The 16,015-nt window shown below is 32.6% G+C and overlaps 3 protein-coding genes across 3 annotated transcripts; all 3 read left to right on the plus strand.

Annotated features, from left to right (window-relative positions):
- The first annotated feature begins 2,807 nt into the window (after positions 1-2,807).
- Positions 2,808-4,924, plus strand: LOC132718847 (acetylcholine receptor subunit alpha-1-B-like). The gene has a single exon (XM_060702585.1). It carries the CDS (start codon positions 2,854-2,856, stop codon positions 4,117-4,119), a length of 1,266 nt encoding a protein of 421 aa, XP_060558568.1. The 5' UTR covers positions 2,808-2,853; the 3' UTR covers positions 4,120-4,924.
- A 2,808-nt stretch (positions 4,925-7,732) lies between these two features.
- LOC132718840 (acetylcholine receptor subunit alpha-1-A-like) lies at positions 7,733-8,749 on the plus strand. Its single transcript, XM_060702579.1, has one exon. The coding sequence runs from the start codon at positions 7,733-7,735 to the stop codon at positions 8,747-8,749; it is 1,017 nt and encodes a 338-aa protein (XP_060558562.1).
- Positions 8,750-11,397: 2,648 nt separating this feature from the next.
- On the plus strand, positions 11,398-12,663 carry LOC132718841 (acetylcholine receptor subunit alpha-like). The gene has a single exon (XM_060702580.1). It carries the CDS (start codon positions 11,398-11,400, stop codon positions 12,661-12,663), a length of 1,266 nt encoding a protein of 421 aa, XP_060558563.1.
- The last annotated feature ends 3,352 nt before the right edge of the window (positions 12,664-16,015 follow it).

Raw genomic sequence — 16,015 nt, forward strand, 5'->3', positions numbered from 1 at the left:
ACATTTGATGATGACTTCTGAATAGTTTGCCTTCATTTTTATTTTTTAAGAATGAATTATTAAACATAGTCAATAAAACGTTAGTTGAAAACATTAAAATAATGAATTATTGTAATTCTCTCTTTTATTATTTAAATGATTCTAATTAAATTTTTTATTCTATCTACGTAATGAATGCTTTGCAATACATATAAAATATTAAACGGTAAAAAGGGAAAAATATACCCACACACTGAGATGACCAATATATCTCAATCTCTTTATTCCTATCTATTTTAAATAAAATATTTCTCTTGAGAGTTAAGTAATGACATAATAATGCATTTATTTAATAAATATCATTGGTCTTTTGGGAGATTTCATTTCAATACTTTTTGTTTGAAATGGGAGTTCAAAATGAATAAAAGAAAGCGACGGTCACAAAACGCAGCCCCGAACATTATTATAATTTTGAAAAGGGGTGACCTCTCGGAAGTAATAAAAACAACAATATTTCATGAAAATTGCTGTCTAGGTTTGATAAAACCGGTTTATGAATGCAACATCTCTCACATCCTCTAGTTAAAGCTTTATTCATTCTTCAACAAAAGCCTATCATGAAGGACCAGAAATTTAAAACAACACTGAAGTGAAGTACGGGGCAACATTTTACAGCTGATTATCAAGCTACACAGTATCACCGAAAAGTCTCCATATGTAGCGTCGAGCATGAAGAAAGAAAGCAAAATAAAAAAAGGTTATAACGGGTGTTGTAGAACAGTAGGAATGGTCGAATTTATTAATAATTTGATAATCTAAATATTGCACACAGTATTATATAAATTTTGCAGGTGAACGACATTTTGTCGAAAGACATCTCGTCGACTTTTTTTAACACTACGACAATACGACAAAACTTTAATTTTGCAATACTACTCAGCCGCCACATTTTCTGAGTGGAATTGAAAATAGTATCAGATATTGACTATATGATTTTATAACATATGCATCGCCGATTAAGGCCACTCGATTTACCCTCAGAATAGTTCTATCTCACGAGTGAAAAAAAATCTCAAAATATTTTGACCTGTATTTTATGTTTATGTCTATCACTTATTTCTCAAGAAAATTTAGCTTACACAAATTTAAAGGACATGCATGCTATATTGTTTAAACATGTGCTCCGTAGGCTTATTCAATCACCATTCAAGACTCCATTTACCGCTCTTCGTCTATAAAAGTCACTTTATTTCAACGTCTTTTTAAGCTGTACAGTGCTTTTTTAATTTAAACAATTATTTCATCTGATATTTTATGTATTGTAAGCAGAAAAAAATCAAACACCAAACATATAAACAAACATGAAAATATTTACGAAACTTATCCTCAGATGTATGTCTATGTTGTTTCATACTGTTTTGGTGACACTTTTGCTTGTGTCCCTTGTTGTTTTCTCGTCTACGGTAAGTATTTCCCCCTTTGCCTCTAGTTTTTATTTCTTTGATTAACCCCCCCCCTTCCCCCGGTCTTCTGTTCCCTTCCCCTTTGTGGGCCTATTATTATTTTCTTTGAATTCCTAATCAGTTACAAATTATTTATCATTTAATGATTAACGTGTCGTTGCCCTGTCCTTTTTATGTTTGGGGTCCGCCTGGGCTCCTTGCCGTTGGTTCTTGTTGCTGGGTCATATGGGGGTTGCGTTCATTGAACGCCGCCTTTCCTTGTTGATCTTGTTTTTCATATTTTATAAAATAAATCATGTTTTGCAACCCAAAACAGATTTCATTTTATAGATTAAACTGCCCATTTATTGAATTATATATTTTATCTCAATGAATAGACACAATTAATCTTATTAAAGCAACTTTAACAAGGCAGTTTGAAAGACAGCTAAATCCCCTTTGCAGTGAACATCAATTTCAATTTTATGAATGTGTACTTCTGGACCTTTTACCAACCATGACCTTGATGTTGTGCCATGCATATCATAAGAACATAATCTCACTCACGATGGTGATTATTTGTGCAAAGTTATAATAAAATAGAGTAAAACAGAATCTCTAAAGAAAGCCCAACACGACAATATTATAAATGTTGCAGGCTCGGTTTGATTGAGCCTGTTCATGGACGGTACTGGAAAGTGCAAGCTACCGTCCACGCCCCCTAGCACCGGCTTAAGCAGAATTCAACATTTAACACGAAAATTTGAAATTTTGAATTTAGAAACATCCGCAGATGTGTTCATACGGCGGTTATCATGGAACCTTCAATGTGGCACAGTGGTGCCATTCCATGAAAAGCGGCGTATGATCCCCAAGGAAAAGAATGCTTTTACCCTAAACGATAAAACAATGGGCGGAACTAAATAAAAGTGAATTTTGAAAGGGTTATGAAGCCTGCATATCGCAGATAAGACGTCGAAAGACAAATTTAAAAAGCAGGCAACATATTCTAAGGGTGATTCAACATTATCTAAGAAGGAATACTGGAACAACCCAAGTTGAAAATGGCCAACTAGAAGAAACTTAAATTACCACATAACATGTATACACAATAATCTCATGCTGAACAATCTTCAAGGATCGAAAATATAACACCATTGATTAAGGGTACGAGGAGATTTTTTACAGCCGCCACACGGCACAAAAAAGTCAAAAAGTTATGCATTGAAAGGGATAAATAACCCATACCAATTGCTATCGGCCTTTATTATTTTCTCCGCTTTGCCATTTCATAATTGCTTTTATAACAAACAATTATGGGAAAATGCCAAATGTTTTTGCTTAATGACTGAAATCCACATTTCATCATTTTGTAAATAGCTATGATAGAGAGAGCACGTTGAATAAAAATTATTTTTATACATTGTACAAAATGGATTACAAATATCTTCTTGTATTAAACGCATTGTGTCAATGCTTGGCAGAAAATCCTCGTGAAGCACTGGAATCGCCTCTAATATCAGATCTTTTTAAACACTACGATGTAAAAGTTAGGCCTATATATAATTATTCGGAGCCAGTTTTTGTCACTGTAGGTCTTGTACTTAGACAAATTCAAAATTTAGATGAAATTCGACAGTCACTGAAAACAACAGTTAACCTACAACTGTTTTGGAAGGACGAGTTTCTGACTTGGAACGAATCAAATTATCATGGGATATCTAAGATCATTTTTCCGTACAACAAAAACATTTGGATTCCAGACTTGATAATAGTCAATGAAGTAAATACACCTGGTATGATTGGATTAAAAGATGCCTTTGTACGGATTTACAGCAATGGACAAGTTTTTGTGTGGACTCAAATCAACATAGAAACTTATTGTGAAATTAATACAAAGCAATATCCATATGATGAACAAACGTGCGATATTGCTTTTAGTAAATTTATGACTTCAGATGATATTGTAAAGCTTCAACCCAGGATAAATGGAATTGATTTAAGTTTCTATGCTGAAATAGCAGAGTGGAATGTCAAAAATAACTATGTTACACCAAGATTAATTCAGATCAATGAATCAGTAGACTCCTTAAATATTTTGTCTAATTATACACGTATAAAGTTCTCAATTACATTACAACGCTCCTGCAAACTTTGCATTCTGAACGTTATTCTACCAGTGCTGGTCCTTGCTTTTCTAGACTTGCTTGCATTTTTTGTACCATCTGAAAGCGGTGAGAAGACAAGTTTTCCCTTATCTCTTTTTCTTACATTAGCTGTTTTTCTTACGATAATTACACAGTCATTGCCGGAATCTGTTGATGGAGTGTCTTATCTTGGATCATATGTGACGTTCCAACTAGCTGCTAGCGGAATAACCCTAATGTCGGCAGTGATTTCTTTGCAGATTCATTACGGCGCACACTGTTCCACACGCATGTCTAAACTACTTTCGTTTGCTGATTGTCTTGAGCAATTCGGAAACCGGACGGCTCTCCGAAAGAAACATGATTCGAAAAGTAATGTATACGATCTTCAAGATCTTAAACGTGAACAAGAAATTTCAAAGGAAGTAAACGTAGAAGCTGAAACTAAATTTAAAAATGTTTCAGCACAGTTTGACCGTTTAATGTTCATTGTGATTCTATTTTGTCAAATTATTGCTCTTACAATTTTTCTTGCTTGTGTATTTTTTTAATTTTATTTCATGCATTTGTGAAATAATGTTACCAATTTCAATTTTTTATTTATGTATACTCAGTTGCAAAAACGTGTGCAGTTTGTTACATGTTTTGTTCAACCAATCTATGGATCAACGCAAGTGTTTGAGATTGCAAAGAACTGACGTAACGGCATATAGAGATGGATTTGAATGTTGTTCTATTCAAAAGTTCAAGTATTCAAAGACAATAGGCTTTACTTACGCTTTTTCATAATTCATAAACAAATCATGATAAAATAATCAAAAGTAGACAACAACTAGCATTTAATAGCAGAAACAATGTAGAAAACGTGTTTTTAACATTTGCAGTTGAAAAACCAACATTTGCAGTTGAAAAACCACAGAAGACTTACTCAAAAATATACCAATGTCAGCCTACAAAAACGCAATCTTTAAATAAGTAAATTGGGAGCCCATCAATTTGTTTTCAGGTTCAAATTAAAATCAAACTGTACTTTTCACCATTTAAATTGTGTTGCCATTGGTTTCGAGGAATTAAGTATTTGATTAAAAAGAGTTGATTTTCAATTTTTAACCAATCCTTAAGAATAGCAAATAGATTCCTGTCGAAAATGAGATAATGTATTAAACTTGATGTATAACAAGCTTATGGAAATATTTCAATAAGGATAGCTTTTGGGCCCTATAAGATCAAGTTCAACGCCACTCTTATTAAAAAAGAATAAAAGGTTTCCAGTCGATAACTAGAGTAAGGAATCATATACTGTAACAAAACTTGGTATCTAGCAAATTTATGTGGATACCTCAGTTAGGATAGCTTTTGGGTCCTCCAAGGTAAAAGGTTTCCGGTCCGTTGTTAGAGTAAGTAACGTGCTATATAGCAAGCTTATGTAAATAATCCACTAGGAAAGATTGTGAGTGGAATGACAGTCGACGTCTAGCTATGTAATTTAATTTTGCGGAAATTGCAATAACTTTATTACTTTTGGATACATTTCAGCCTCCACTTGCTATTGCTCTCAGTTGAAAACCTGGTTTATTGGCATTGCCTTGCCTTATTTTTCTAAACTATTGTCTCGTGTCTCGTATTTGGTATTTTATGAACACTTTATAAAGCTAGATAAGTTCACAGACTTAAACCTTATTTTTACCCACGTGTTATTTATACCCCTTACGAACAGTTTGTTTAATTATCTTTATTGATAGGAGCTTAATAGCAAAAGAGCAATAAGTACTTCAACGTATTAACAGGCTCGGCAAACTTACTCCACTTCAAAATTACGGTGTACTGAAAAAAAGCGGACGGCTGCCTTTATAATCTGAATACTACTTTACTGAAAAGATGAGCGTTAGGCAATTATATGAGATTTTCTCAATGAGATTGAGTGAAAGTATAGATTCTGAATAAGGGCCAAAGTATTGTTTTTATTTGTTTGGGTCGTCAGACCAAACAAATAATGGTAGCGAAATTTCTGACCCTGATGTTCTTATTTGCAAATGCCGAAAGTAGTCCAAACTCCTCGAAGCGGTTACTTCCCTTCATATGTACATTAACGCCTAAAAATTTAGGGGAGATCACTGCGTAAAGATTGTCAAATGACATGTGCATAAATTTTCGTAACAAAGAAGTAGTTCCCGATTGGTCGAAGATTTCTAATATTGTTTTATTCTTTTAGATATACATGCTTATATTGAGCTCCATGATTATTTACTTCAGTGTTACCGTAAACAAAATTCATCGAAATTAATAAGGGTTACAAACTCTAATTAAGAATAATATGGTATTCTTTAGGCTGTTATCTTATAACTCCCCGTGGTCGAGGGGTTTACACGCTCGCTTTAAAAGCGAGAGGTCCGGAGTTCAAATCCCAGTTCAGACATCTCATGTTTTTGTTTGTGTTTTTTAATTGATTAAGCCAAATAAACATTGAATTGAATACCAGTGTTGCAATTAGTCTTATAGCAATTTACTATTATAGTTATAACACTGGAAACAGAATTTGGTGACACTTTACAAACAAATTGGTTGATTATCTCACAACCTTCACCTTTCTGACATTCTGAGACCCAAACATATTCAGCGCCTTCTGTGCTTTGATTGTGTTTGGCTTCTAGTCCTGAAGTATTTTATTTCACAAATTGATCAATGCAGTTCCGTGTAGGATCGATGAAGGCTTCAAATGAACTGCTATTGCGAAAAGAAAATTAAATTAAACACGAGAAAACTTTTTCCCATAACGAAGTGAACGACGATTTTTTGAATGTTGAACTTCAAAATCATTAAAATGATATACCTTTCGGATTTATTGAAAAAGTGTACAGAAATACATATATGCGTCAAATTAATATACAATACATTAAGGCGACTCCAACCAACCAACCAACCAACCAACCAACCAACCAACCATACAACCAACCAACACATTTAACATTAAACGACAAAAGTTTTAGTCAAGATTTACCATTTTGTCAAATAGATGACTTGAATCAATTTTGATTTCTGTCCACTGGGTGCCATATATATTTCAATTTACCGTTCCTATGTATTAAATATAATAACATTTTATTATTTTCTGTGATCTTGGATTGATGTTAACTGTGTCATAATTATAGTAAACTAGTAAAACTTTACACATAAAGCAGTTGGCTGAAATGAATATGACAGTGTCACACTTCCCAAAATTAGCTTGAGAAATACGATACAAAAATAAATCACTCAGAATTGCTAGATAATGAATCATAAATGATTGAAGCTTAAAGTCTTAAAACTTCATAAAGAAGTAAGTTGTTGTAATCATAAAACATTTAGGAAAGTATCAAAAATTGTCATTATTGTTTAATAGCAATACGTTTAAAACAAATTTATAATGGAGTATACTTTACAAAAATTGCCACTGTGATGGAGATCTAATGAATTTAATAGATGTAGGAGCTTTCATGTATGTAGTCAAACCGAGTTTGAATTTAAAATTTTATTTCCACAGTTAAAGGTTATCTTAGCGCTAGCGTTGCTTATCTTTTTTACACATATAATAAATATATTCACCTTTTGAAAATAAAAATAATTCATACATGGAGTGTAAAACTACAAACTATTTAATAATGAAGCGGGATACAAAGTGATACAAATAAATAAATGATTCTTGTTTGAAAAGAAATATGATAATATAATTGATTCCATAATGTTTTCTTTCCAATCAATAAAATGTATTATAAAAATTAGAAATGATGATGAAAGGGTTTGTAAACTGAGACATTTCAATAAAATTGTTTGTTGAACGTTTGTATGTGTAGTAATGGAAGCTTAAACTAATAAAGGATTCAATTAATAAAAATCTATAAAAGCTTCGAGTATCAATTTGAATTATTTGAAAGCTTATTGTGATACTTTGGTACATTAACCAAGGTTTTTGTTTACTATGACATATGTTTTTCCCTGAACTTATGGGTTGTATTTAATGAGAGGGCAAATAAGATATCCATGTAATTGTTTGTATGACCAGCACTCAATCGCAGTTAGTTAAAAAAGGAAATCTTAAAATTTACAATATAAATCATCAGCTAATGTGTTGAGAAAACAATATAAATGAATGCCTAATGTAATTGCATGAATTAAGATTAATTTAATATGAAGATTCATATATTCGTAGCGTTGGCAATGGTCATGCAAAATACAATATTGGCACTAGAATATCCAGAACTGGAGTTACAAAATAAAATATTCAAGGGATACAACTCGAATGTAAGACCAGTGAAAAATTGTTCTAAACCAGTTGTTGTCACCGTAGGATTGGCGTTAAGGAAAGTTCTCTATTTAGATGAAATGAGACAGTCATTTAAATCTACCATGAACATTAATCTTTATTGGCATGATGAATCACTACAATGGAATAAATCCGAGTTTCATGGGATAAAGAACGTTGAAATTCCCTACAATAAAAATATATGGATACCTGATTTAATGGTTTTAAATGCTTTGGATAGGCCGGAAAATCTTGGCGTACAGGACGCTTTTATTAGACTGAATGATATTGGACAAGTTTATGTGTGGACTCAAACTAACCTTGAGACAGCCTGTGGAATTAGAACTAAAAAGTATCCCTACGATTTGCAGGTATGTGACATAGTCATCACAAAATTCATGAGCTCAGATGCTAAAATAGAAATAAGACCTTTAGAAAAACATGTTTACATGGACGACTACGTTGAAATAGCGGAATGGAAAATAGAGGATACTTCCGTTGGAACAACAGTTATTCCATTTAATATGACGCTGTCCGCGGAAGCGGATTTTCTTCTTTTTGATATTGTTAATTACACATCGATTACATATACTTTAACACTAAAGAGGTCTTGCAAATTGTGCTTTTTTAACATTATCCTACCGGTATTGATATTAGGAGTCCTTAATTTTCTCACGTTTTTTGTACCTTGTGAGAGTGGCGAGAAACTGAGTTACCCGATAGCTATGTTTCTGACCTTAGCGGTATTTTTGACGACCATTACACGATCATTACCAGAGTCGATTGATGGTGCATCATACCTTAGTTTATATGTTACTTTCCAGTTGGCAGTCAGTGCAATGATACTTCTATGTGCCGTTACTTCTCTGCACATCCACCACAAAAAGAGAAAGTCATATTGACACTATATAGTATGTCAAATTACCAAATGTTTCAGACGTCAGCAAACGCAAAAAAAAGGATGCAAAAATATGAATTCTTCTTCCGGGAACAATCATATGGAAAATGGTCGTTCTAAAACCTTATCCGAACGTAATGAGAACTTTCACTCGGATGGCTTGTCAAAAGCATTTGATATGCTTATGTTTTACGTGTTCGGATTATGTGAAGTCATTGCGACAATTACATTTAGCATATTTATTTGGAATTAAGATGTCGTTAATCAAACAGAAATCAGAAAGAAAATCTCTTTTACAATAACATTTGTATTGTGATTAATGATAGTATCAAAGGAAAAAACTGTTTATAAAATGCCAAGATCCAGATCAATAAAAATCGAATAATATTCTGTACATTACAGTGACTGGAATCACGCGAACACGATTTTACTCATGTGTTTAAGAAACTTGATTACCTCTGTTTGAATGGTTCAGAGATCGTTACACTTGACTGACTATTGGAAAGATTAATAACAGATTTAAAATGTATTAGTTTCATACTTTCTTCTTATTGCATTCAAATAGCAACGTATTTAAGATTTTTATATACAGTTCACCTAATAAAACATAAAATGTTAAAATTATTTTTATGACTAAACATTGAGGCGTGACATATGAACTTATTAAAGATTTGTTCTATCAAAGTCAATTATATTTTACTGATCCTTAGAGAAAATTGACCCCAAAAGTGAGAAAAATGAGTATACCTATAGATATGCTGCACTTTATATTGCATTATGTCAACAGACATATTTTGGGATGTGTCTTAATTCAGAATTTCACCATTTTCATGTATGTTTAAAGCAGCATGAGCCATATATTTCAAATAAAATGAAACTTGAGAAAAAAGTACTGAGAATTTTGGAAAAGAAGAAAAATTCAGAATTACAGTAATACTTTATACGTTATAAGCGATTAATGGTTAATGTTTCATGATGTGTACCTGTATTTCTACTGCGTTACTAACTTGAATCTTGAATGTATACGAGCTTTTAATGGGCAGCCATTGTAAATCGAAAAGTGCTTGCTTGGAGCGATCAAATGTTGATCTATTTAATACAAGTTTAACACACATGTGTTGGATACGTTAAAGTTTAGATAACTCAGTTTGCAAAAAACCGTACAATATGACGTTACAGTAGTCCAAATGAGATATAACAAGAGATAAAACAAGTGTTTTAGTGGCATCAGAAGACAAATACTGCCGAATGCTAGTGATCTTTAAATAGTTTAGCATAGCAGTTTTACATTTTCTTTTGATATGTTCTTTGAAATTTAAAGATTCATCTAAGAAGGCTCCAAGATATCTTATACAATGTTGCGATTCGATCTCATTAACACAAATATAAATTTATTTTGTGTAACACTTCTCTAATTGTTGAGTGCTTCCATAACGAATAAACTCAGTCTTTGTGTTAATATTCATTTTCAATTTGTTTCCGTTCATCCACTCATTGATGTCGACGGTGGATTGTTCGAGGTCTTGAACTGCAGACGCTTCTTCGAATAGTGATTTAAAGCGTTTGTTAGCCGTGTGGTCATCGGCAAATCCAAACACGGGAATAGAAGGAGACACAATGTCAAAATATCGTTCCAGCATAGGTCAGGCATGGACGTTTCTCTCGCTCTATTCATTCCGTTCATTGTATTAATAGAAATCATTCAAAATAATTGTCATTTGGTGTATACAAATAATCCGGTAATCAACTAGCACACAGTGACTTAAAATTTGTTAACATATTATTTGACAAAATATATAAAAAATAGTCCAAGCGCAGCATGCTCTCATATGATGTGAGAGGTCCGGGGTTCGAATCCTAGTCAAGGTAACAAAATATTTTAAGTGTCTTTTTTAGTGATCTATCATTTCTCTTTTTCATCGAATAAATTGTAGCCCATGCTACTTTAAAACAATTGTTTGTAGACAAAATAGACAAAAAACGTCCAAAACGCCGAAATTAAAAAATGTTGCACACTCGGATTGAGTGAGTTTGTTCATGGACTGTATTGAAGAGTGCAAGCTTTACTTCACGGCTGTTTATACAACGTTTATTATTAAACCTTTTATGTTACATGTCAGTGCCGTTCTATGAAAAGCGATGTACGATCCAAAATAAAAGAATGCATATGGCCTAAAAGGAATGATGAATAGGCGAAACTACATAAAATCGAATTTTTTGAAGGGGAACGACTCCCAAATGAGAAAATAGAATAATATTAATGTGAAAGCAACACGATAATGCCACGTCCCTTGTGAGGTGTTAAGTAATTTTGATAAATTTTGATATGTGCTATGCAAATGGCGCTAATGTAATATGATTCCGATAATGCCCATCAGAAAAAGTCATCCGGCTTGAATATTTTAGTAAAATATCTATGCAAATGCTTTAGTATACTTAAAGGTCAATGTCTGCCGTATTATTTATTCGTTTAATGAAGAAATTATAGGAACATTGCTATGGTTCGGAAGTGATTGTGTTAGCAGCTTTCTAACTCATTTCGATCGTATGATTAAAAAACGTCTTATATTTGTCAGCAGGAGCTTTTGCAAAAATCACAATTTGTTGTCTGAAAAAAGTGACTGCCTTGAAAAAAATAATAAATAAATAAACATGACTTTATATGTAATTTTAGTATTCACGTTTTTGATACAAACGGCGGTATGTGAATTAGAATTCCCGGAGTTGGAATTACAAAATAAAATCTTTAAGGGTTACAACACAAATGTAAGACCAGTGAACAATTATTCTAAGCCAGTTATTGTCACTGTTGGATTAACGTTAAGAAAAGTTTTGCATTTAAATGAAATAAGACAATCATTTAAATCTACCATTAATGTGAATCTCTACTGGTACGATGATTCACTACAATGGAATAAATCTGAATTTAATGGAATAAACAACATTGAAATTTCTTACAATAGAAATGTATGGATACCTGACTTAATGATTTACAATGCTGTGGAGAAACCAGAAGATCTTGGCATAAATGATGCTTTTATAAGATTAAATAATAACGGACAAATTTATGTGTGGACTCAAACCAATTTTGAAACAGCTTGCGAAATCAAAACTAAAAAGTATCCCTACGATATGCAGGTATGTGACATAGTCATCACAAAATTCATGAGCTCCGATTTGGAAATAGACATTAGACCTTTAGAAAAATATGTTAACATGAACGAATATGTTGAAATAGCGGAATGGAAAATTGAAGATACTTCCGTTAAAACAACAGTCGATCCAATAAATATTTCAGTTTTCGTGGACACAGATATTTCATCTGTCGATGTTATAAATTACACATCGATTACATATACTTTAACACTGCAAAGGTCTTGCAAATTGTGCTTTTTCAACAATATCCTACCCGTCATGGTACTAGCAGCATTAAATTTTCTGACGTTTTTTGTACATTGTGAGAGTGGCGAGAAACTGAGCTATCCGATAGCAATGTTTCTAACATTAGCGGTCTTTTTGACGATCATAACACGTTCCTTACCAGAGTCAATTGACGGAGTCTCCTACCTGAGTTCATACGTTACGTTTCAGTTGGCAGTCAGTGCAATGATTCTTCTGTGTGCCATTATTTCTTTGCAAATCCACCACAAAAAGAGAAAGTCTAAGGCACAAAATAGAGCATGCCGACTGACAAGATGTTTCAGACATCAGCAAATGGAAATTAAAGAATGTAAAAATTACAATGCTACTCCCACGGAAAATCATACGGACACAAAACAATCTGAAACGGCTTCTCAATGTAATGAGAACTTAAAATCAGAAGATTTATCTTATGCATTTGATAAACTAATGTTTAGCGTTTTAGGATTGTGTGAACTTATTGCTACAACAACATTTATCGTTCTCATTTTAAAATGAAATTCAAGCATTAACATGAAACAAAACTCTGCAACAAATGTTTTTGTCTTGTATGTAAAACTTTTACTTATTACAAATTATTAAACAGTTTATATTAATTAATAAAATAGGCATATTTCAAGTAAACATGCATTTACATATACTTATATGCGATACATTTTTAAATTAATATACAACGATTATATAATGAACCTCGTTAATGTTAAATGGATACTCCCAAATAACAGAATGTCATTCATTCCATTCACAGGAAGCTTTGCAAGGATCGAAACACTGCTAATGACACATAGGCTGTTGATACAAATAAATGTCCTGGTAATAACACGGAAGATAATTTCGCCATGAAGCGTTTATAGCGCTCTTTAACTTAAAACACAAAAAATTGTGTCACTGTAGTTCCAGAGTAAAATATAGCCCTTGAAATGTAGTGCAGCCTCCACAGAGTGACACGTTTAAAAACATAAACATCTTTATAAACATTTTCAGTTTTTCCTAAAGTAAGACTGAACTTTTATTTCAGAGCAACACCTTCATATAATAATAAAATGCTTTGACTCCCAAAAGGTGTTGTTGAGAAATTGTTTAATGTTTAATTAGTAAATAAAGCATGCAGGTGAAATCATTTATGTTAATTTTTTGTTTACGTAAATGCAATAAAAAACCTTGTCAGTCACATGACATGTCTGATCCGGGACTCTCAGCCTGCTAGCGTTTACGCGATTGTACCAGATGTTGATTTCTGCTTAAGCTAGCATTAATTTGGGTGTTGTAGACTACAACAGTAGGTTGCGTTTATCCCTGCTCAATAAAAATATTCTGCAACATTTTCAGTTGTGCCCTGTTGTTGAATGGCAAACTTTCTGCCTTCAAGGAAGTTCGCGTCTTTGTAAATGTGTGAAAAGATATAAGCCCTACAGTTAATGTCATCAATTGAATCAAAGGCAACATTGTCAACATTTGCGCTACGTTGCATTTAAATCCCCCAATGTATGTTAAAGTTTTGCTTCGGACAACAGTTTTTCAATGAGCTCTAAGTGTGAATTTTAGATTTAACCCAGACACCTTGTTCATGCGCGCGATACGGCTTCTGATAATGGTGGACATTTCTTTGTAGTATTAATCAAGTCCCTCTATGCTCCGGACAAACTTGGACGCCGCCCGTCCTACCGCCCGCCAAACCGTCTGCCCGCCAGGGGCGTTTCTATGATACGACCCGTTTTTGAAACGGACGTATAAAAAGCAGAGGACCAAGAATGGAGCCTTGAGGTACGCCACATTTTACTCACTTCTGCAATTGATGAATATTTGCCTGATAAATCAATGCTTTGTATTTTTCTTTGTATATTATTCTTGTAAAATCAGCGATGATTTGTTTAACATTAAATATATCAATATAAGACTGGAAGGGATTAAATAAAAACATTTAGAACTATCTGAAACATCAGTGCTAAAAATCACCTACAAGTGTACATTCTTTTTCATTAAAACAGGAACTGAAGAAAACACATTTTCTGAAATAAAACTTAAAGTTACTCTGCTTTGAAGGTCTGTCGATACATTCGCAAATAAAAAGGTTTGGTTTAAAAGATATCAGTTTTATCACTATAGTTTTACTTATCATATCGGTTTTGATCGATTGGCATTGGAAAACATTGACCAAACTATCTAGAATTACCGTTTAACCACCATTCATTTAGGTTTTAAAATAAGTAATTCTGAACTTTTCGGCAGATGATGACATGTTGACGTAAGCGTACATTGTTTGCATACAAGAAACAATAGACACACAACAATGCATAAGCAGTAAAACTCTTTTATTTACTAACTGAACAATTATTATCTACATAACCATGATATTCTGATAATCATCAAATGTACAACATATTTTTACACTGTATTCTCAAATTGGCAGTACTGCATGGAAGTAACAAACACAAAATAAGATTATTGTACAATTATGAAACGTCATTTGTAAAACTAAATTTATTTTTGGTTTAATAAGTCAAACACATTTATTGTGTTAATATATCAAAAATATTATGCTAAAATTTGATTGCTAAAATTTGATATTTGAAATTGCTGATTCATGCTATAACCGTTCCTTTTTAATGTAAAATACATGTAAATACTTTTGAGTACACACAAAGAAGTCATAATACGTTTTAACTATACACACTATAGGAAAAACAGTATAAATACACCGTAATATGAAACACCTATCAGATTTTATTTAAAACAGGACTAAATTAACTCGACCAGTAATAAGAAATGCAGATTACTAGACATAGTTTGAGCATTCTTTATGAATTAGACAAATACATTCAGAAATTTCTAGATTTCAATAAATTCTTACAATTAAAGTATTTTATCCAATGATGAGTACAGTGTATGTATACCTATGCCATGTAGTTTCAGTTAAATATGCTATAAATAAAAAATATCGTGGCAACTATTTCAATAATAATTAGTAATGTAAACATTGACTTGTCAAATATAAACGAAACATCTAAATCATGTTCTTCGTTTTGAATTTCTAATATTTTGTCTTCTTGTTCTTGCTGGTCATGTTCTAAATTCAATGTTTCTGCTGCCGTCTTTTTGTCTTCCGTTGTCAACAAATTTTTGCGACATTTGAATTTACACATTAACAGATGGATCCATTTGGGCATCATTACATTTCTTTTTTTGTAATGGAGATGCAACGAAATAAAATTTCACAACAAAAAGTTAGCACTACATAGAGTTGAAATTTACTAGGAACAAATATTTTCACGCCATCCCGTTCTGGCAAAAATTTTGTAATAAATTTTAGGAAAACTGCCAAGGTTAGAAAAATAGAAATTGGGTAACTGGTTTTCTCTCCACTTTCGCAAGGAACAAAAAAGGTCAACAAGTTCAATGTTGCCAGAATCAGAACTGGGATGATCGCATTATGAAAACACAAGTGACATGACCGTCGGATTTGTACAGTATATGTTATCATCGTATAGTTAAAGGTGTTAATTGCCGACTCGCCTGCAAGAATATCAGAAGATATGTTAAATGGCCATAATTGTGTGGTTGCTTGATTGTGTGTTATCTCCCATTCAGCGATGTTAACATATTCTGATAAATCAATGGTCTCTGACAATGGTTGTATAAATACCTTGTCGTCAGGACTGATGAATTTTCCAAAGACTATATCACATATTTGTACATCGAAAGGATATTTCTTTGTCTTAATTTCACATGCAGTTTCAACGCTAATTTGTGTCCACACAAAAATTTGTCCGTTGTTATATAATCTCACAAAGGCGTCTTTTATGCCAAGTTTACCCGGTTCCCTTAAAGCATTGTATATCATTAAATCAGG

This window comes from Ruditapes philippinarum, unplaced genomic scaffold (genome assembly GCF_026571515.1).
Source record: "Ruditapes philippinarum isolate M1 unplaced genomic scaffold, ASM2657151v2 ctg1271_1_1_1_1, whole genome shotgun sequence".
In the NCBI taxonomy this organism is placed as follows: Eukaryota; Metazoa; Mollusca; class Bivalvia; order Venerida; family Veneridae; genus Ruditapes; species Ruditapes philippinarum.